This window comes from Pseudorca crassidens, chromosome 9 (genome assembly GCF_039906515.1).
Source record: "Pseudorca crassidens isolate mPseCra1 chromosome 9, mPseCra1.hap1, whole genome shotgun sequence".
Classification (NCBI taxonomy): domain Eukaryota; kingdom Metazoa; phylum Chordata; class Mammalia; order Artiodactyla; family Delphinidae; genus Pseudorca; species Pseudorca crassidens.
This window is the reverse complement of record NC_090304.1, coordinates 562,973-577,808: the sequence shown is the minus strand read 5'-3', so window position 1 is coordinate 577,808 and position 14,836 is coordinate 562,973. Positions and strand designations below refer to the sequence as shown.

Genomic DNA, 14,836 nt, shown 5'->3' with positions numbered 1-14,836 from the left:
CAGGGCAACGCCCACCGGGCACACTCGACCCCGGCCCGCGCCACCCACCCCCCGGCCCCCCAGGTCTTTTCCTGGACTGTTTCTCTACTTCTTCACAGAGGGAGGCGGCTGGGAAGGGACGATCCCGAGAAGGGCCAGCAGGGAGTAAGAGGAGCCGGCTGGATGGGGACGGGCTGACGTCCCGGCCGCCACGAGGGCAGCACCCAGGGTCACATCCTCGGTGGAGTTTACAGAGGCAAGATCCTCGCCTGTAGCACCTCACGAAAGGACCTCGCGGGGTGGGGGGGGGGCCTGCAGGCCCCACACTGGGGTCAAGGCCTGTGCGGAGCAGGGCTGCTCTCTAGACGTACTTGTAGGTCGGAATGTTCCAGAGGCCCTGCCACTTGTACGTCTTTAGGGACAGCCACTCGAGAGTCTTCATGCCGCAGTAGATGCCCAGCCCGTTGCAGACGAGCACGTCCATGATCCACTGGGGGCGGGAGCCAGGTGGGAGGGAGGTGGGTGCCACAGGCCCCCAGGTCACACGGCCCTGGCTGAGGGGACCCCATGCCGCCCGCCGTCCCCCGCTGTGGCCGGGACGCAGAGGGCGGCACTTACGTGGTCCCACCAGCACTCGCTGAAGTTGGGCAGCTGATGCTCCAGGCTGTACTCCAGGAACTCAAACATCACGCTCACGATCGTGCACATCCACCAGTCACGGATCATCAGGGTCTGCGGGCCGCCAGGACGTCAGCGCCCAGGGCAGGATCCCCCAAGGACAGCCCGCCCCTACCCCCGCCCCACTGCCCTCAGGCGGGGCACGGCGGCAGGGCAGCTGTGGCTCCAGCCGCCCCAAGTTAAGACTTTGAGGGCTCCCCTGGTGGTGCAGTGGTTAAGAATCCGCCTGCCAATGCAGGGGACACGGGTTCGAGCCCTGGTCCGGGAAGATCCCACATGCTGCGGAGCAACTAAGCCCGTGCGCCACAGCTACTGAGCCTGTGCTCTAGAGCCCGCGAGCCACAACCACTGAAGCCCGCGTGCCTAGAGCCCGTGCTCCGCAACAAGAGAAGCCACCGCAACAAGAAGCCCGCGCACCGCAACGAAGAGCAGCCCCCGCTCGCCACAACTAGAGGAAGCCCGCGTGCAGCAACGAAGACCCAACGCAGCCAAAAATAAATAAATTAAATAAATAAATTTATTAAAAAAAAAAAAAAGACTTTGAGGCAACCTGCAGGTATGTCGACGACTCGTGTGTCCAGGCCTGAGGATGCCCAGGGCTGGGTGGGATGGGGGCCGGGGGCCCCCCGTGGGTCTCTCCCCTTTGCTCTCCAGCGGCCACCGCAACGCCCAGGACACGCAAGGTTGGGTCAGGCACCCCCCCAGCTCGGCAGCCCGCCTGTCCTGCACCGCGGCCGCAACCCACCACACGGCTGGAAAATGGCCCAGAGTTCAGGGCGGCTCCGAAACCAGGTACCCCGCCCAACGAGGAGGTGCCTACCTTCAGGTACCAGCCGATGAAGTGTGCGGGCACAAAGCCGTCCAGCTTGTCCTGTGGGGCACAGAGGCAGGCCTCACGCTCGGTCCACCATCGTGAGCTGGGAAGGGGCCCCGCCGCAGCCAGAGGCATCCCCGCGTGTGGGCGGCATGGCCCCTGGTACCCTCATCCCATCCAGTCCAGAGTGACTCGGGTCCCAGAAGCATCCATGCCTGGGGCAGCGCCGAGCTTCCCGCGTGGGAGGTGGTGGGGCCCCCGTGTCATGAGGCCGGCCGTCCCCCTCCGGGCACCTACCCAGACATTGTGGAAGGGGTCGGTCTTGTTGTCGGCATCATAGATGAGGCAGTTTCCCCCGTAGTCCCTCTCCGGCAGCGGGACCCCCAACCTGGGGTCTACGTACTTCAGAAACTGGCGGCCGTCCTGGACGGTCTGCAAGGGCGGCGGCATGTCAGTGGGGCAGGGTTTGGGGTGCGCAGACAGCACCCACCAACCGCGAGGGGAAGCACTGTCTCGGCATCGCCCCCACTTCAGCCGGGCAAAGCGGGGATGTGCCAAGTCCGAGGATGTCCTCACGCCCCCATGGGACCCCAGGACAACACCACGTGGCGTCGCAGGGGCACCTCCCGTGGGAAGGTGCTCAGATCACCAGTCTCCCCACCTCTCCTCCCTACGTCCGGTTCGGGGTCCAGACCCCACACCGAGGAACAGCACAGTGGGACACACTTCTCCAGGCGGCGCCCGGACAGCCTCTCCCAGACGCCAGCGTTAGCCAAACAGCCCTCCAGCCTCGGCACAAAGTGGGCTTTTGGGGGCGCACCCTGGCAAAAGAGGACCCCCCCATTCCTCCCTTCAGGCCCCCGCTGGCTGCCAGCTGGGGCCTTTGGTCCACAGGAGGCACCCTGGGACACCCGTCATCAGGACCCTATCCCCTCGCTCCTGCCCCGAGTACCAGCGAAAGGGCACAGCGGGGAAGAGGCTCTAGGCTGGGGTGACGAGACGCGGTCCGTGGGGTGTGTGGACAGATGACACTCAGACCTGCATCTTGTCACATGACTGAGGTGACACCACGAACAACTGAACCCTCCCCGCCACGTGTGCCCTGGTCACACGGGATCTGAGGGCGACACCGCTGTGTTCCCGAGTCAGGATGGCCCCACGGGCTCTGCTCCGGAGCCAGGTCAGTAGGGGCTCAGATCCCTGGACACTCAACCCTCAGAGAAGCGAAAAACAGCACTGTAACGAGTCTCTGTCTCAGGGCATCTGAGGGCTGACGTGACCCAAGGACGTCAGCTCCGGTCCCAGCTGAGAGCTTGTCACCCAAGCCCAGAGGGCCAGACCATGAACCTCCACTCCAGCAAAGGCCAGGGAGGCCGACTGACCCCTCGTGACATGGCTCTGGGAGAGGACAGCAGCCTGGGCAGGGGGGCCTCCCAGGACCGGCCATTTATAAGTCTGCAGACTCACTGGTCAGGACCCACAGGGCTCCGCGCTGCTGGCCGAGAGAGCCCACATCTTGGTTCCTAAGAGCATTCATTCTCCAATAAAGGAACCAGGCTCCCTGGAGAAATGGCAGATTCCAAGATGGGCTTGGAATGTCTTCTAGCACCAGAAAGGAGGGAGGTGCTCAGAAACCCAAAACAAAACACCAAGAACCCACGTAGGTGGGGTATGGGAAAGCTCCCAGCAGCCGAGGCTGGAACAGTGGGAGCAACAAATCAAGTACTGAATTGTAACCCAAAGGATAACGTAGATACCTACCCATGAGTCTGCGCTGATGTAAGAAATGACCGAACACGTCAGTGAGTCAGAGAGAAGAGACAAACCTCCCACACAGAAGGTTTCCCATCGGATTACGGAGCTGCCTCCGCGCACTCCGCAGGGGGCCTCCCTCCCGAGGGCGAGGCGTGGAGGGGACCCGACAGACACACCTCTGCCAGGGGGTCGGGGTCAGCACCGACGGTCAGAATCATGTGTCAAATCACGACAGAAACACCAGACAAACCCCCAGCAACCCTGATACCAAAATCAGAAAAAGACATTCCAGGCAAACTACAGGCAGTGTCTCTTATGAACATGGATGCATCAATCCTCAACAGAACACCAGCAAAGTGAATCCAGCAGCGTATACAGAAGGCCACACACCACGGCCAAGCGGGCTTCATCCCAGGAATGCTAAGCTGGTTCAAAATGAGAAAATGAATCAACACAAAACGTCACGTTAATAAAGGGAAAAAACCACGTGATCATCTCATTTCATGCAGAAAAGCATCCAACCAACAAAATCTAATACCCTCTCATGAAAAAAACACTCAACAAATTAGGAAGAGTGGAACTTCCTCCATTGACAAGGGGCATCTGGTGAGGGCTGAGGGCTCCCCGCTAAGAAGTGGGGGACAGTGTGAGGCCAGGGACGGACAGACAGACACTCAGGTTGGAAAGGAAGAAGTGAACTCCCCCTATTCCTGCACAGAGACCCCCTCAGGAACCCCCCGAACAGCAGCAGAGCTGTGGGAACGAGTGAGTAGGCACAGAGGACCCAGACCGACAGAGCAAGCAGGCTGCGTGTCCAGATGCCAGTGACCAGCAGACCAACACGAAATCAAGACGGTCCCACTCAGGACAGCATCAGAAAGAGTGAGATACTCAGGAATACACTTAACAAAGGAAGTGCAAACATACACTCCGAAAACCACACAATGTTGCTGAGAGAAATGAAAGACCCACGTGAGGGGAGGGTCCTGTGCTGCAGAGGAGGGGAAAACCTGAGAGGAAGTGTGGGTTTTAGTTAATAATGATTAACTGTAACAAATGCGTCATATTAGTGTAAGATGTTCATAACAGGAGACCCTGGGTGAAGAAACTCTGCACTAACTTCACAATCCTGTAAATGTGTCTTAAAATAAGAAGTTTATTTTAAATAAATAAAACAAAACATGAACCATTTAAAAAAATCAACCAGAACAAAAGCTGATCTCCCAAAAAGACATACAAACATCCAACAAGCACATGAGAAGATAGGAAAATGCAAATCAAAACCACATCAGGGGCTCCCCTGGTGGTGCAGCGGTTAGGAATCCGCCTGCCAACGTGGGGGACACAGGTTTGAGCCCTGGTCCGGGAGGATCCCACGTGCTGCGGAGCAACTAAGCCTGTGCGCCACAACCACTGAGCCCACGTGCCACAGATACTGAGCCTGTGCACCTACAGCCCGTGCTCCGCAGCAAGAGAAGCCACGGCAATGAGAAGCCCGCGCACCGCAATGAAGAGTAGCCCCTGCTCGCCACAACCAGAGAAAGCCTGTGCGCAGCAACAAAGACCCAACGCAGCCAGAAATAAATAAATAAATTTATTTTTTTAAAAAAAGAAGGAAAACCACGAGTTATTTTACCACTTCACCACCCCGCCCCCCCAAAAGGAAAATAACAAGTGTTGGTGAGAATATGGAGAAATTGGAAGCCTGGGCACTGTTGGAGGGACTGTAAAATGAGTACAGCCGCTGTGCAGAATAGTCTGGCGCTCCTCTAAAGGTTAAACAGTTACTCAGCAATCCCACTTGTAGGCATGTCCTCAGAGGAATGGAAAGCAGGGACTGGAACAGATACTCGCACACCCACGTTCACAGTCACCAGAAGGTGGAGGCAACCCAAGTGTCCATCCATTTGAGTGGATACACAAAATGTGGTTTAAACACACACTGGAACATTACTCAGCCTTAAAAAGGAAGGAACTTGTGACACAGGCTACACAGGGTGAACCTTCAGGACATCACACTCAGTGAAATAATCCAGTCACAGAAGGACTAATCCTGTCTGATTCCACTCCCTAGGGGTCCCTGGAGGAGTCACATCCACAGAGACAGAAAAGTAGACGGTGGGGCCCAGGGTTGGGGGAGGGGAGGGGAGTGAGTGTTCATGGGGACAGAGCGTCCGTTCGGGAAGACGGAACGTTCTGGGGATGATGGTGGGGAAGGTAACACGACCATGTGAATGTGCTTCGTGCCCCGCCCTGTGCGCCTAGAGATGGCTGAGATGGTAAATTTTATGTTATGTTTTTTACTGTAGTTAAAAAATACTTTTAATTAAATACACTGCAATAAAACCAAAAAAACTGCACAGTATTCTACATACACATGTGTGTGTGCACACATGCATGTCAAACTGAACTGTGACAAACTCTGTGGAGTGCATTGATATCAATTTCCTGGTTTGATACTGTCTTTTATATATATATATGTATACTTTAAATTAAAGTATAGTTGACTTACAATATTATGCTAGTTTCAGGTACACATACTGTCCTACATTTGTGCAAAATACTGAGGGCCTGGGTGAAGCAACACAGGACCGACCTGTACAATCTGTTCACAACTTCCTGTGAATCTACAATCGTTCCAAAACAAAATGTAAAAAGAAATTCAACATGAATAAGCAATCTCAGTGTAAAATATAAAAGCAGGTAGGTTTTAAAAGGAAGTATAGGAGAAAATCTTAATAAATTGGTGTTGGACAAAGAAGTCTTAGATATGACATCAAAAACACAAAAAGAAGAGACATAAGGACCGCCACTGCTAAAGAACGAAGGCCCAGCACATCCAGCAAAGGACCTTGTAACCAGCACTAAATAAAAAGCTGTCATAACTCAACACTACAAAAACAAACCACCCGATTTTTAAAAAGGGCAAAAAATAAACACTTCACCGAGGAGGATGTTTGTTTCATGGCTCATATATGCAGGAGAGGTTGGTCAACATCGTCAGCCACTCCAGAAATGCAATGAAATCCATGAGACACCGGCTAAAATACAAGACCCTGGTGATGGCAAGTACTGCCAAGGATGAGAGAGGGTGCTGGCGCGACACAGCTGCCCTGGGCGTGAGACACCTAACCTATGACGCAGGAGTCCCTCCAGAGTGTTCACCCTCAAGAAATGAAAGCTCAGGTCCACACAAGAGCCTGTACCTGAGGCTCAGAGCAGCTCCACGCACATCTGCCCCAAACCAGACACAACCCCAGTGAATGGACAGATGGCGGTCCCTCCACCAGGAACCCCATCCACGATAAAGAGGACCGGCTGTAGGTGCGCACGGCTTGGTTGAGTTTCAGAGGCAGTGAAGGCCACGCTCTGCACAACTCCACTCACACGAGACTTTCCAAGAGACAAATGGCGGTGACTCAGGGACAGATGGTGGCTGCGAGGCCAGTGCGAGGCCAGGGCCACGGAGGTGGCACCCGAGGGGGGCTGGGGCTCTGTGCCTAACTGTGGTGTCCACACAAACACAAACAGGTGTTACAGCTCCCAGCCCTGCACGCCTACCCGAAATGCAAACCTTCCCACGCGACGCTCAATCACTCAGCTATCGCTGACTGTTTTGAGATGTGAATACTGAAGACCACCCTCAAAGGCGAGCTCCATAAGTCCAGCAGAACAGGAGTATCAGTCAGACAGATGTTAGCGGCAACAAATCCTGAGCCAAGATTTACTGAGGAGCTAAGTTTCCAACCTCCACCCCAACCCCCTTGCAGAACGTGTGACAGAGGGAGAAAAGCACACGAAGCCACAGCCGGTCACCCGCAAAACCAGAAGTGAGGCCCATGGCGACTGGGCCTGGGCCCACTGCCCACTCAGAGCGCCTGTGCTGCGGGGTCAGGGGCGCCCCCTGCGAGGGGCTCAGCCCCGCTCAGATTTGGAGCGCCCGCCAGGCGTCCACGTCTGAACCCATCGTCCCCCGGCCACGCGGCAGCTGCGCCCAGAGGTCCAGGCCCGCTGAGAACGGAGACCCTGCCGCAGGCGATGGCTGGCGCCTTCCCACCCTACAGCCCCTGCCCCCTTCGGGTGGGGTCCAGCCTCCTACCAGAGCCCTGGGGGCTGATACGCAGAGCGTTCTGTGCCACCTCCACTTTCACAGTTCACCCAACCAAGAGACCCGCTTACCTGGAAGAGTATAAAGATGAGCACCAGCTCGTAGACCACACTGACGCAGAGCCAAAACCTCCAGTAGGCTGTACAGACACGGAGAACACAGCGGCATCAGGGGGCGCCGCCCTGCGGCCCGCGGCCCCGCCCCACACAGCTCCCGCGCGCGGCCTCTGCTCGGGGCCCTCAGGTCCCTGGGAGAGACTTCAGAAGCAAGCTCTAACTCAGGGCTGAGCACAGTTTCTCTCTGACTGTTCTTCCTTCCTTCCCTTCCATTCCCGTCCCTAATCTTTCCCGCAGCACAGAAGGCCCGCAAACCACCAGATTCGAGCAGTGACAGCAAACATCCTTGTCTTGTGTTTCCTAGGTATGCTTCTAACCTCCATCAAGTAAGTTTGCAGGGTTTTGGTGGATACCTTTCGTCACGTTAAGAGAGCCTTTTAATTCCAGTATGTTGTGTTTCTATCAGGAATGCGTACAAAACTTTATTCTTCTGCATTTACGAGGATCCATTTTTTTCTTTAGTGTTAATGTGATGAATGAAATTAACGCATTTCCCAACATTAAACCATCTCTGAATTCCTGGGATGCCAATTTGTTTTAGGAAACTGTCTTAAGTTTCAATCAGCACTTCTGTCCCTCCGGTGACTACACTTGGCGGTTCTATATTATATACTTTAAAGTTGCTGAGAGAGTTGATCTTAGATGTTCTCACCACACACACACACACACACACACACACAAAAGTTGAGATTACATGAGATGACAGAGGGGTTAACTAACCATACTGGAGTATGCGATACACATGTATCAAATCATCCCACGGTACACCTTAAACTTACGTTACGTGTCAATCCTATCTCAATAAAGGTGGAAAAAAGAACGAACATGTCCCTCAGAACCCCTCTCACTGGCCGGGACTCCTCTCTCTCACCATCTGCTTTCCATACTCTCAAGTCCCTGGGGGATGAGATAACAGGAAGGGGAAGGTCTAGAACTGTCCTAAAAGCCAACGGTAACTTCTATCTTCCAAGAATCTTCAGAATCCTGTTTAATTAATGCCTAAGGGCACTGCCCTGGTGGCGCAGTGGTAAAGAATCTGCCTGCCGATGCAGGGGACATGGGTTGGATCCCTGGTCCGGGAAGATCCCACATGCCGCAGAGCAACTAAGCCCGTGCGCCACAACTACTGAGGCTGCGCTCTAGAGCCTGCGAGCCACAACTACTGAAGCCCACCTGCCCCAGAGCCCACGTGCCACAAATACCGAGGCCACGTGCTGCAACTACTGAAGCCCGCGGACCACAACTACTGAAGCCTGTGCGCCTAGAGCCCGTGCTCCGCAACGAGAAGCCCGCGTGCCGCAACGAAGAGTAGCCCCCGCTCGCCGCAACTAGAGAAAGCCCGTGCGCAGCAACAAAGACCCAACGCAGCTAAAAAACAAATAAATAAATAATAAGATATCTGCTTACCCTATGCTTATGTCTGTAAAGAAAAAATAAACCACCAGCCTACTTTTAAAAGCTAATTCACCTTGAATTAAAAAAACAAGCCGTGCTCACAAACTGGAGACACACGGCTTGGCCACGGCTCTTCCACAGCTATTCCAGGATCTGTGACAGCACCACGTGCTCTCCCGCCCCCGCTTCAGTGCGGACCCAGGGTACAGGCAGCCGGGCAGGTGAGTGGCAGGGGTGCGGGGCCTGTTGTGCCAGAAGAGGGTGAGAACTGCACACACGCCAGGCTCCGGGGCCAGCCCGGCACCCTCAGGCCTTGGGCCTAACCCGCTTGCCGGGGGAAAAACCGCCCCGGAGACTGACGAGAATCCAGCCTCGCACAGGCAGGAAATACAAACGTGGCTGAGTTCTTGGGAAGGTGGGCTAACGTGTTCCGAGACAACGGACGTAAACAGCCGAGGTGACAGGCTTATTCTTCGTGCCCTTGAAGACAGGAAAAACCTGGAAAATTCTCCCTGGTTCAAGGCTGCAGCAGCAGGTCAAGGGCTGTGGAGCAGGGACTTGGGGCGGCCGAGTGTGGCTGCCCAGCTGCGGGGACGGCCGCCTCCTCCCATGAAGGCTGCGCTGTCCCTGCCCCAGCCACCCCCACTCTGCTCAGACTCCCCACCACTAGAACCCCGCAGAGCCCACCAGGACCCAGGCCTGCCGCCCCCAAGTGGCCAGCGGGTCCTCGCCCCTCCCCACGGCCAGGGTCCCCACACCCTGCTGCAGCTACGGCTCTCCGCCAGCCACCCCGGAGGCTCCTGAGCACGGGCTGCCCTGCTCCCAGACCCGCACTCGTATCTTCTTCCCGAGCAGCAGCTCCGGCCACCTCAGCAGCACCTGCAACGTCCTCGTCTACTCCAGCTTCTGCAGGGAGCCGCTCACGAGGGCAAGGGGGCCTCTTTAGTGGCAGCCCCAGCTGGAGCTGCAGCCAACTCGTTTGCAAATAAAGCAACGCCCCACACAGGTCGGCTGTCTGCTCCCCCTGTGGCTACCTGAGCCGGGCCCAGAGGAGGGCGGGAGGCACGCAGAGACCCCAGGGCGCCTCCTTTGTGGAGTCCGTTCCTGCCAGTGTGCACACGTAACCTGATTTGAGAGGCTGAGGACCTCCTGCCAACTACCAGGTGAACAAGCCACCTGGACGGTGCTCTGGGGCAGGTCCCCCCGTGAACTAAGCCGAGACTGGCAGAGAAACAGGGTGTGCGCACAGCAACCAAACTCAGGAAAGGCAGAGCCATGCTCAGAACATCAGCTCGGAAACTGCGGCACTGCCTGCTCCAGAGGGGCAGCCGGCCTGACACTCACACCGCTCAGAGCCGCACGTGGAGCTTTCCTGAAGCTGAAGCCCCGGGATGACGCGGGCAGGGCCCTGTCTGTCCTGCTCGCGGCTCGTCCAGGGCCGGGTGCCCACGAGAACTTCGCTGCGCCCCCACCCACCGACAGCCTCTGGGGAGCTTCCGGCAGCTCCTGTTCTCCCTTCCAAGTCTGTCGGACGAGCACTGAACACACCTGGTTTCTCACTGTGACTCTGGTGGTTCTGACACTTCAGCTCACTTTTCCGTTGCTCTGGTTAAGAGTCCACGCCCTTCTGAGGCAAGAGTGGACGGGCCCACACCAGTGGAGACGGTGGAGAAGGTCCTGCAGCCCCTCCCCAACCCCCAGTGGGGGCCGTGCCCTTCGGCTCAGGAAGCTCACGCTGCCCCGGGGGCAGGGACCATACAGGCTTCACCCAGCACCAACGTCCCCACCAGGCATTGAGGGGGCAGAGCCCCCGGGGGCCTCGCTCACAACCCCTGGCTCGCTGGCCCCTGAACAGATACGCCCCTTCTAGGGGGCAACTGGGTAGCACCCATCAGGAGCCCCAAATGCTCATGCCCTTCATCTGCTACGCCCCCTGGACCTTTGGTCCCATGGATAATCAGGTACACAAAAGTGTACATGTGGAAATTCACTACAGCCTGGTGTATTGCCACGAAATTGGAAACCCCCAAGTACACGATCATACAGGACTGGTTAAGTCAACGGTAGTACATTCAAATGATGATAAACAAGGAGCCATCAAAAGTCCAGTTCTCAAATGAAAAATTAACAAGGGTATGCATGTGTTAAGCCTGAGGTGAATACTGCATGATACAAAACCACACATACAGTATGATGCCAACTTCTTGTTTTTACACCTGTGTACGTATACACGCATACACACTCATTAAATCTTAACGGTGGTTATTTTCCTTATTTTAAATATTTAAAAATACTTTATTTAAAAATACTTTATGTATTTTCCAAATTTTCTATGATAAATACACACCCTTAATAAGATAGAAACTCGTTACTAAATTGAGACCCTTCAGGAAAACTCACCACCCCTGCCCCAGAGCCGGCCCCTCGGGGAGGCTGGAGCCCGGACAGGCTGGAGCCCCTCCAGCTGTGAGGGGATGTCCCAGGGGTTGCCAGAAGGCCCCACGACTCCGGGGTGGGTGGGGTGGCTGCGGATGGCGCCCTGTGAGCCTCCCAACAGCGGGGGGGCACAACCACCAGCTCGAGGCCACACCAAGAGCACTGGACTGCCCCGGGCGCCTCCGCCTGCAGGGAGACCCCTCTGACTAGCACAGAGAGGGCAGGGACAGGGGAGGAGCGGGGGCGGGGGCGGGTCCCCGGGGGCTAGCGCCCAAAGAGGAGGGGCTTCGAGGTGGCGGTGAAGCCGGCCAGCCGGGAGGGGCCCCAGGGGGGACGGGACACTCACACGCAGCAGCACAGACACAGAGTGACCCTCAGAACAGCACGGCCACACGGGCACACACGGAGAAAGAAATGGCAAGTTACCTGGATGAGGTCTGGAAAATGGCCCGTCTTTAGCTTGTGTGACTCCAAAACATAAGAAAACCAAAATACTGGCCACAATACCTCTGCAAATAAAGAACAAAGAGCCCTCAGCGTGCGGAAGCGCCGAGCTCCGGGTCGGCTCCTCCCCGGCGGGAGGCGGGAGGGACCCCCGGGCGCCCACCACGGGGACGGCCCCTGACCCCCGGTTAGGGCAGAGCAGAGGCTCGGCCGCAGAGAGGCTGGCGGCCCAGCACTGCTGCCCTGGCCCCAGAGGCAGCACCAACCCGGGGAGAAGGCCCTGCCGCTGGGCTGTGTCACGTGTACCGTCAAGAGCCACGTCACTAAGACGTGTGGCACATTAAAAACACACAAACAAAAAGCCCCTAAAATTCCATACAGGATGATTCAGAGCTCACTAAAGCCCTAAGATGGAAAGGTATTATTAGGATCAAATGGTTTCCCACTCCAACAAGGCTGGGGCCCCGCTAGTAGCTCTTTCGTCCTGTGTATCCAGTCCCAGCAGGAACCCACCAGGAAACAGAGTGAAAGCCACGCAGACACACACGGCACCCCTGCCCATGACAGAGGAGCAAGGCGGGCCCAGCTCACCCCGCCCATGGGGGACTGTCACGCCACAAGGGTTCACAGTCTTGCGTTCGCAGGCCTGGGTGACTGCACATGAAGCTGCCGTGCACGGACGCACTTCTCACGGGACGCCTGAGGCCGCCGTCCCCAGAAGCAGGTCTGAGGATGCAAAGCCCTGTCCCTGGCACTCAGCGGTGGGGTGGGGTGCAGGTGAGGCTGCCCTGGGGGCAACGGTCACCCTTCCAGGGTCTGGTGAAAGGGCCGCTAGACACCCTCCTGCCCCAAAGGGAATGATGTGGGAAAATCTGTCACCCAGAAGGACTTTTAGAGGAAAGCAAATAAATTACACTTTAAAATAATCTTTTAATTTTAGAACAGAAAAGTTACAAAGACAGTACAGAATTTCCCACACTCCGTGAGCGTGGGACAGCTGTCACAGTCAGTGAACCAAGACTGATCCAGTAACTGAAGTCCACAGTTTTTTCTTTCAGATTTCTTTACTTTCTACCTAAAGTCCTTTTCCTATTCCAGGACCCCATCCAGGGCTCCACATGACAGTCCTCAAGTCTCCTTAGGCTCCTCTGGCCTGTGGCAGGTTCTCAGACTGGCCCTGTTCTGATGACCTGGACAGTTTTGAGGAACACCGGCCAGGTATTTTGTGGAATGCCCCTTAATGAAGGCTGTCTTTTTTATTAGATCAGGGCTGTTTATGGTTAGATCAGGGCTGTAGGATTTTTGGAAGTGAGATCACAGATGTTAAGGACCATCTTCACATCATATCAAGGGTACACACCATCAACACGATTCTGATTGTTGGTGCCGACCCTGACCCCCAGGCAGAGGTGTGTCTGTCGGGTCCCCTCCACACCTCGCCTTCGGGAGGGAGCCCCCCGAGGGAGCCCCCCCCCCCCCCCCCCCGCACAGCTGGCAGGGAGCAGCTCCGCAACCTGATGGGAAACCTTCTGTGCAGGAAGTTTGTCTCTGCTCCCCGATTCACTAATGTGTTCGGTCATTTCTTACATCAGCCCAGAGTTGTGGGTGCCTACGTTACACGCTGGGTTATAATTCAATACTTGATTGATATCGGTGCTCACACTGTTCCAGCTTTGGCCACAAGGAGCTTTCATTCGGCTCCTGTACTGCTTTGACATGCCCCATCTTTGTGGAGGTTTGTATTCTTGTTTCTGAGCACCTCCCTCCTTTCTGGTGCTAGAAGACGCTCCAGGCCCATCTTGGGGGTTCCCTGTCGCAGCCCTGGAATCGGCCATTTGTCCAGGGAGCCTGGTTCCTTTGCTGGAGAACGAATGCTCTTAGGAACCAAGATCTGGGGCCCGTGTACTCCTTGCCTCTGGGCCCTCTCGGCTGACAGAGCAACAAAATACGTGTGTGCCAACCTTGCATACACACATGTTACAAATATTCCTGTGTGTAACCACCTGTCTCTACATTAAACGAACGTGAGTTCTCACTGACGTCTCCAACCAGCATCTGTTATCCAAGATCATTCTCCCCTTGGTCGCCTGTAACCTCCCACTCCTCCCGGGTGAGAATCCCGGCCCCCACCATCCGTGTACTTTCCTGTTCAATCCCAGCGCACGTGTACAGCAGGGACACGGCTGTTGACTCATGCCCCACGGGAAACAACTTCACCACGAGAGCCCAGTGCTGTGTGCACATCCCTTGCCTTCAGGCCTACAGACCCCACTCGTTTCCAAAGTGACTCAGGTCAGCACCTTTCGTAGGTTCTCCTGTCACAGTCTGCATTCCTTCCTGGGGTCCTCCACCTCTTAAACGACTTTTTTTTTTTTTTTTAATTTATTTATTTTTGGCTGCGTTGGGTCTTCGTTGCTGCACGAACGCTTTCTCTAGTTGCGGCGAGTGGGGGCTACTCTTCATTGTGGTGCGTGGGCTTCTCATTGCAGTGGCTTCTCTTGCTGCAGGGCACGAGTTCTAGGCGCGCGGGCTTCAGTAGTTGTGGCTCGCGGGCTCTAGAGCGCAGGCTCAGAAGTTGTGGCGCACGGGCTTAGTTGCTCCGTGGCATGTGGGATCTTCCCGGACCAGGGCTCAAACCCGTGTCCCCTGCATTGGCAGAAGGATTCTTAACCACTGCACCACCAGGGAAGCCCCTAAATGATTTTTAAAATTTGCATACTTAGGTTTACTCTTTGTGTTGTTCAGTCCTATGGGTTTTGACAAACACACAGCGTCCTGCATTCACCATTACAATATCAACAGAACAGTTTCAAGAGCCTAAAAAAATCTCACACTCCATCCATTCATTCTCCCCCTGCCCCGGAAACCACTGATCGATCTTCTTACCATCACACAGTTTTTGCCTTTTCCCGAATGTCACAGCGTTGGACTCATACAGTATGTAGCCTTTTCAGGCTGGCTTCTTTCCCGCAACAATATGCATTTAAGCTTCGTCTCTGTCTCCATGGCTTGATAGCTCTTTTCTGTTTATTACTTAATGATATTCCATTGCATGAAGGTACCAGTTTGTTTACCCATTCACCCACTAAGGACATTTCGGTGGCTTCCGAG

General features: G+C 55.5%; 1 protein-coding gene across 11 annotated transcripts in view; it reads right to left on the bottom strand.

Moving 5' to 3' along the window:
• PTDSS2 (phosphatidylserine synthase 2) overlaps positions 1 to 14,836 on the bottom strand; it is a 29,731-nt gene that overhangs the window by 3,062 nt on the left and 11,833 nt on the right. For 8 of the 11 annotated variants that reach the window (XR_010945838.1, XR_010945839.1, XM_067747725.1 and 5 more), the window contains exons 3-8: positions 11,708 to 11,790; positions 7,406 to 7,473; positions 1,769 to 1,903; positions 1,478 to 1,528; positions 598 to 711; positions 351 to 469 (exon numbers count right to left, since the gene is read on the bottom strand). Coding sequence is in view for 9 of the 11 variants with exons in the window: in XM_067747725.1 (XP_067603826.1) it covers positions 351 to 469; positions 598 to 711; positions 1,478 to 1,528; positions 1,769 to 1,903; positions 7,406 to 7,473; positions 11,708 to 11,790 (570 nt within the window). In the remaining 2 variants the exon portion in view is untranslated. The remainder of the gene's footprint in view (positions 1 to 350; positions 470 to 597; positions 712 to 1,477; positions 1,529 to 1,768; positions 1,904 to 7,405; positions 7,474 to 11,707; positions 11,791 to 14,836) is intronic. The other 3 variants (XM_067747733.1, XM_067747734.1, XM_067747732.1) reach the window with 1 other exon arrangement.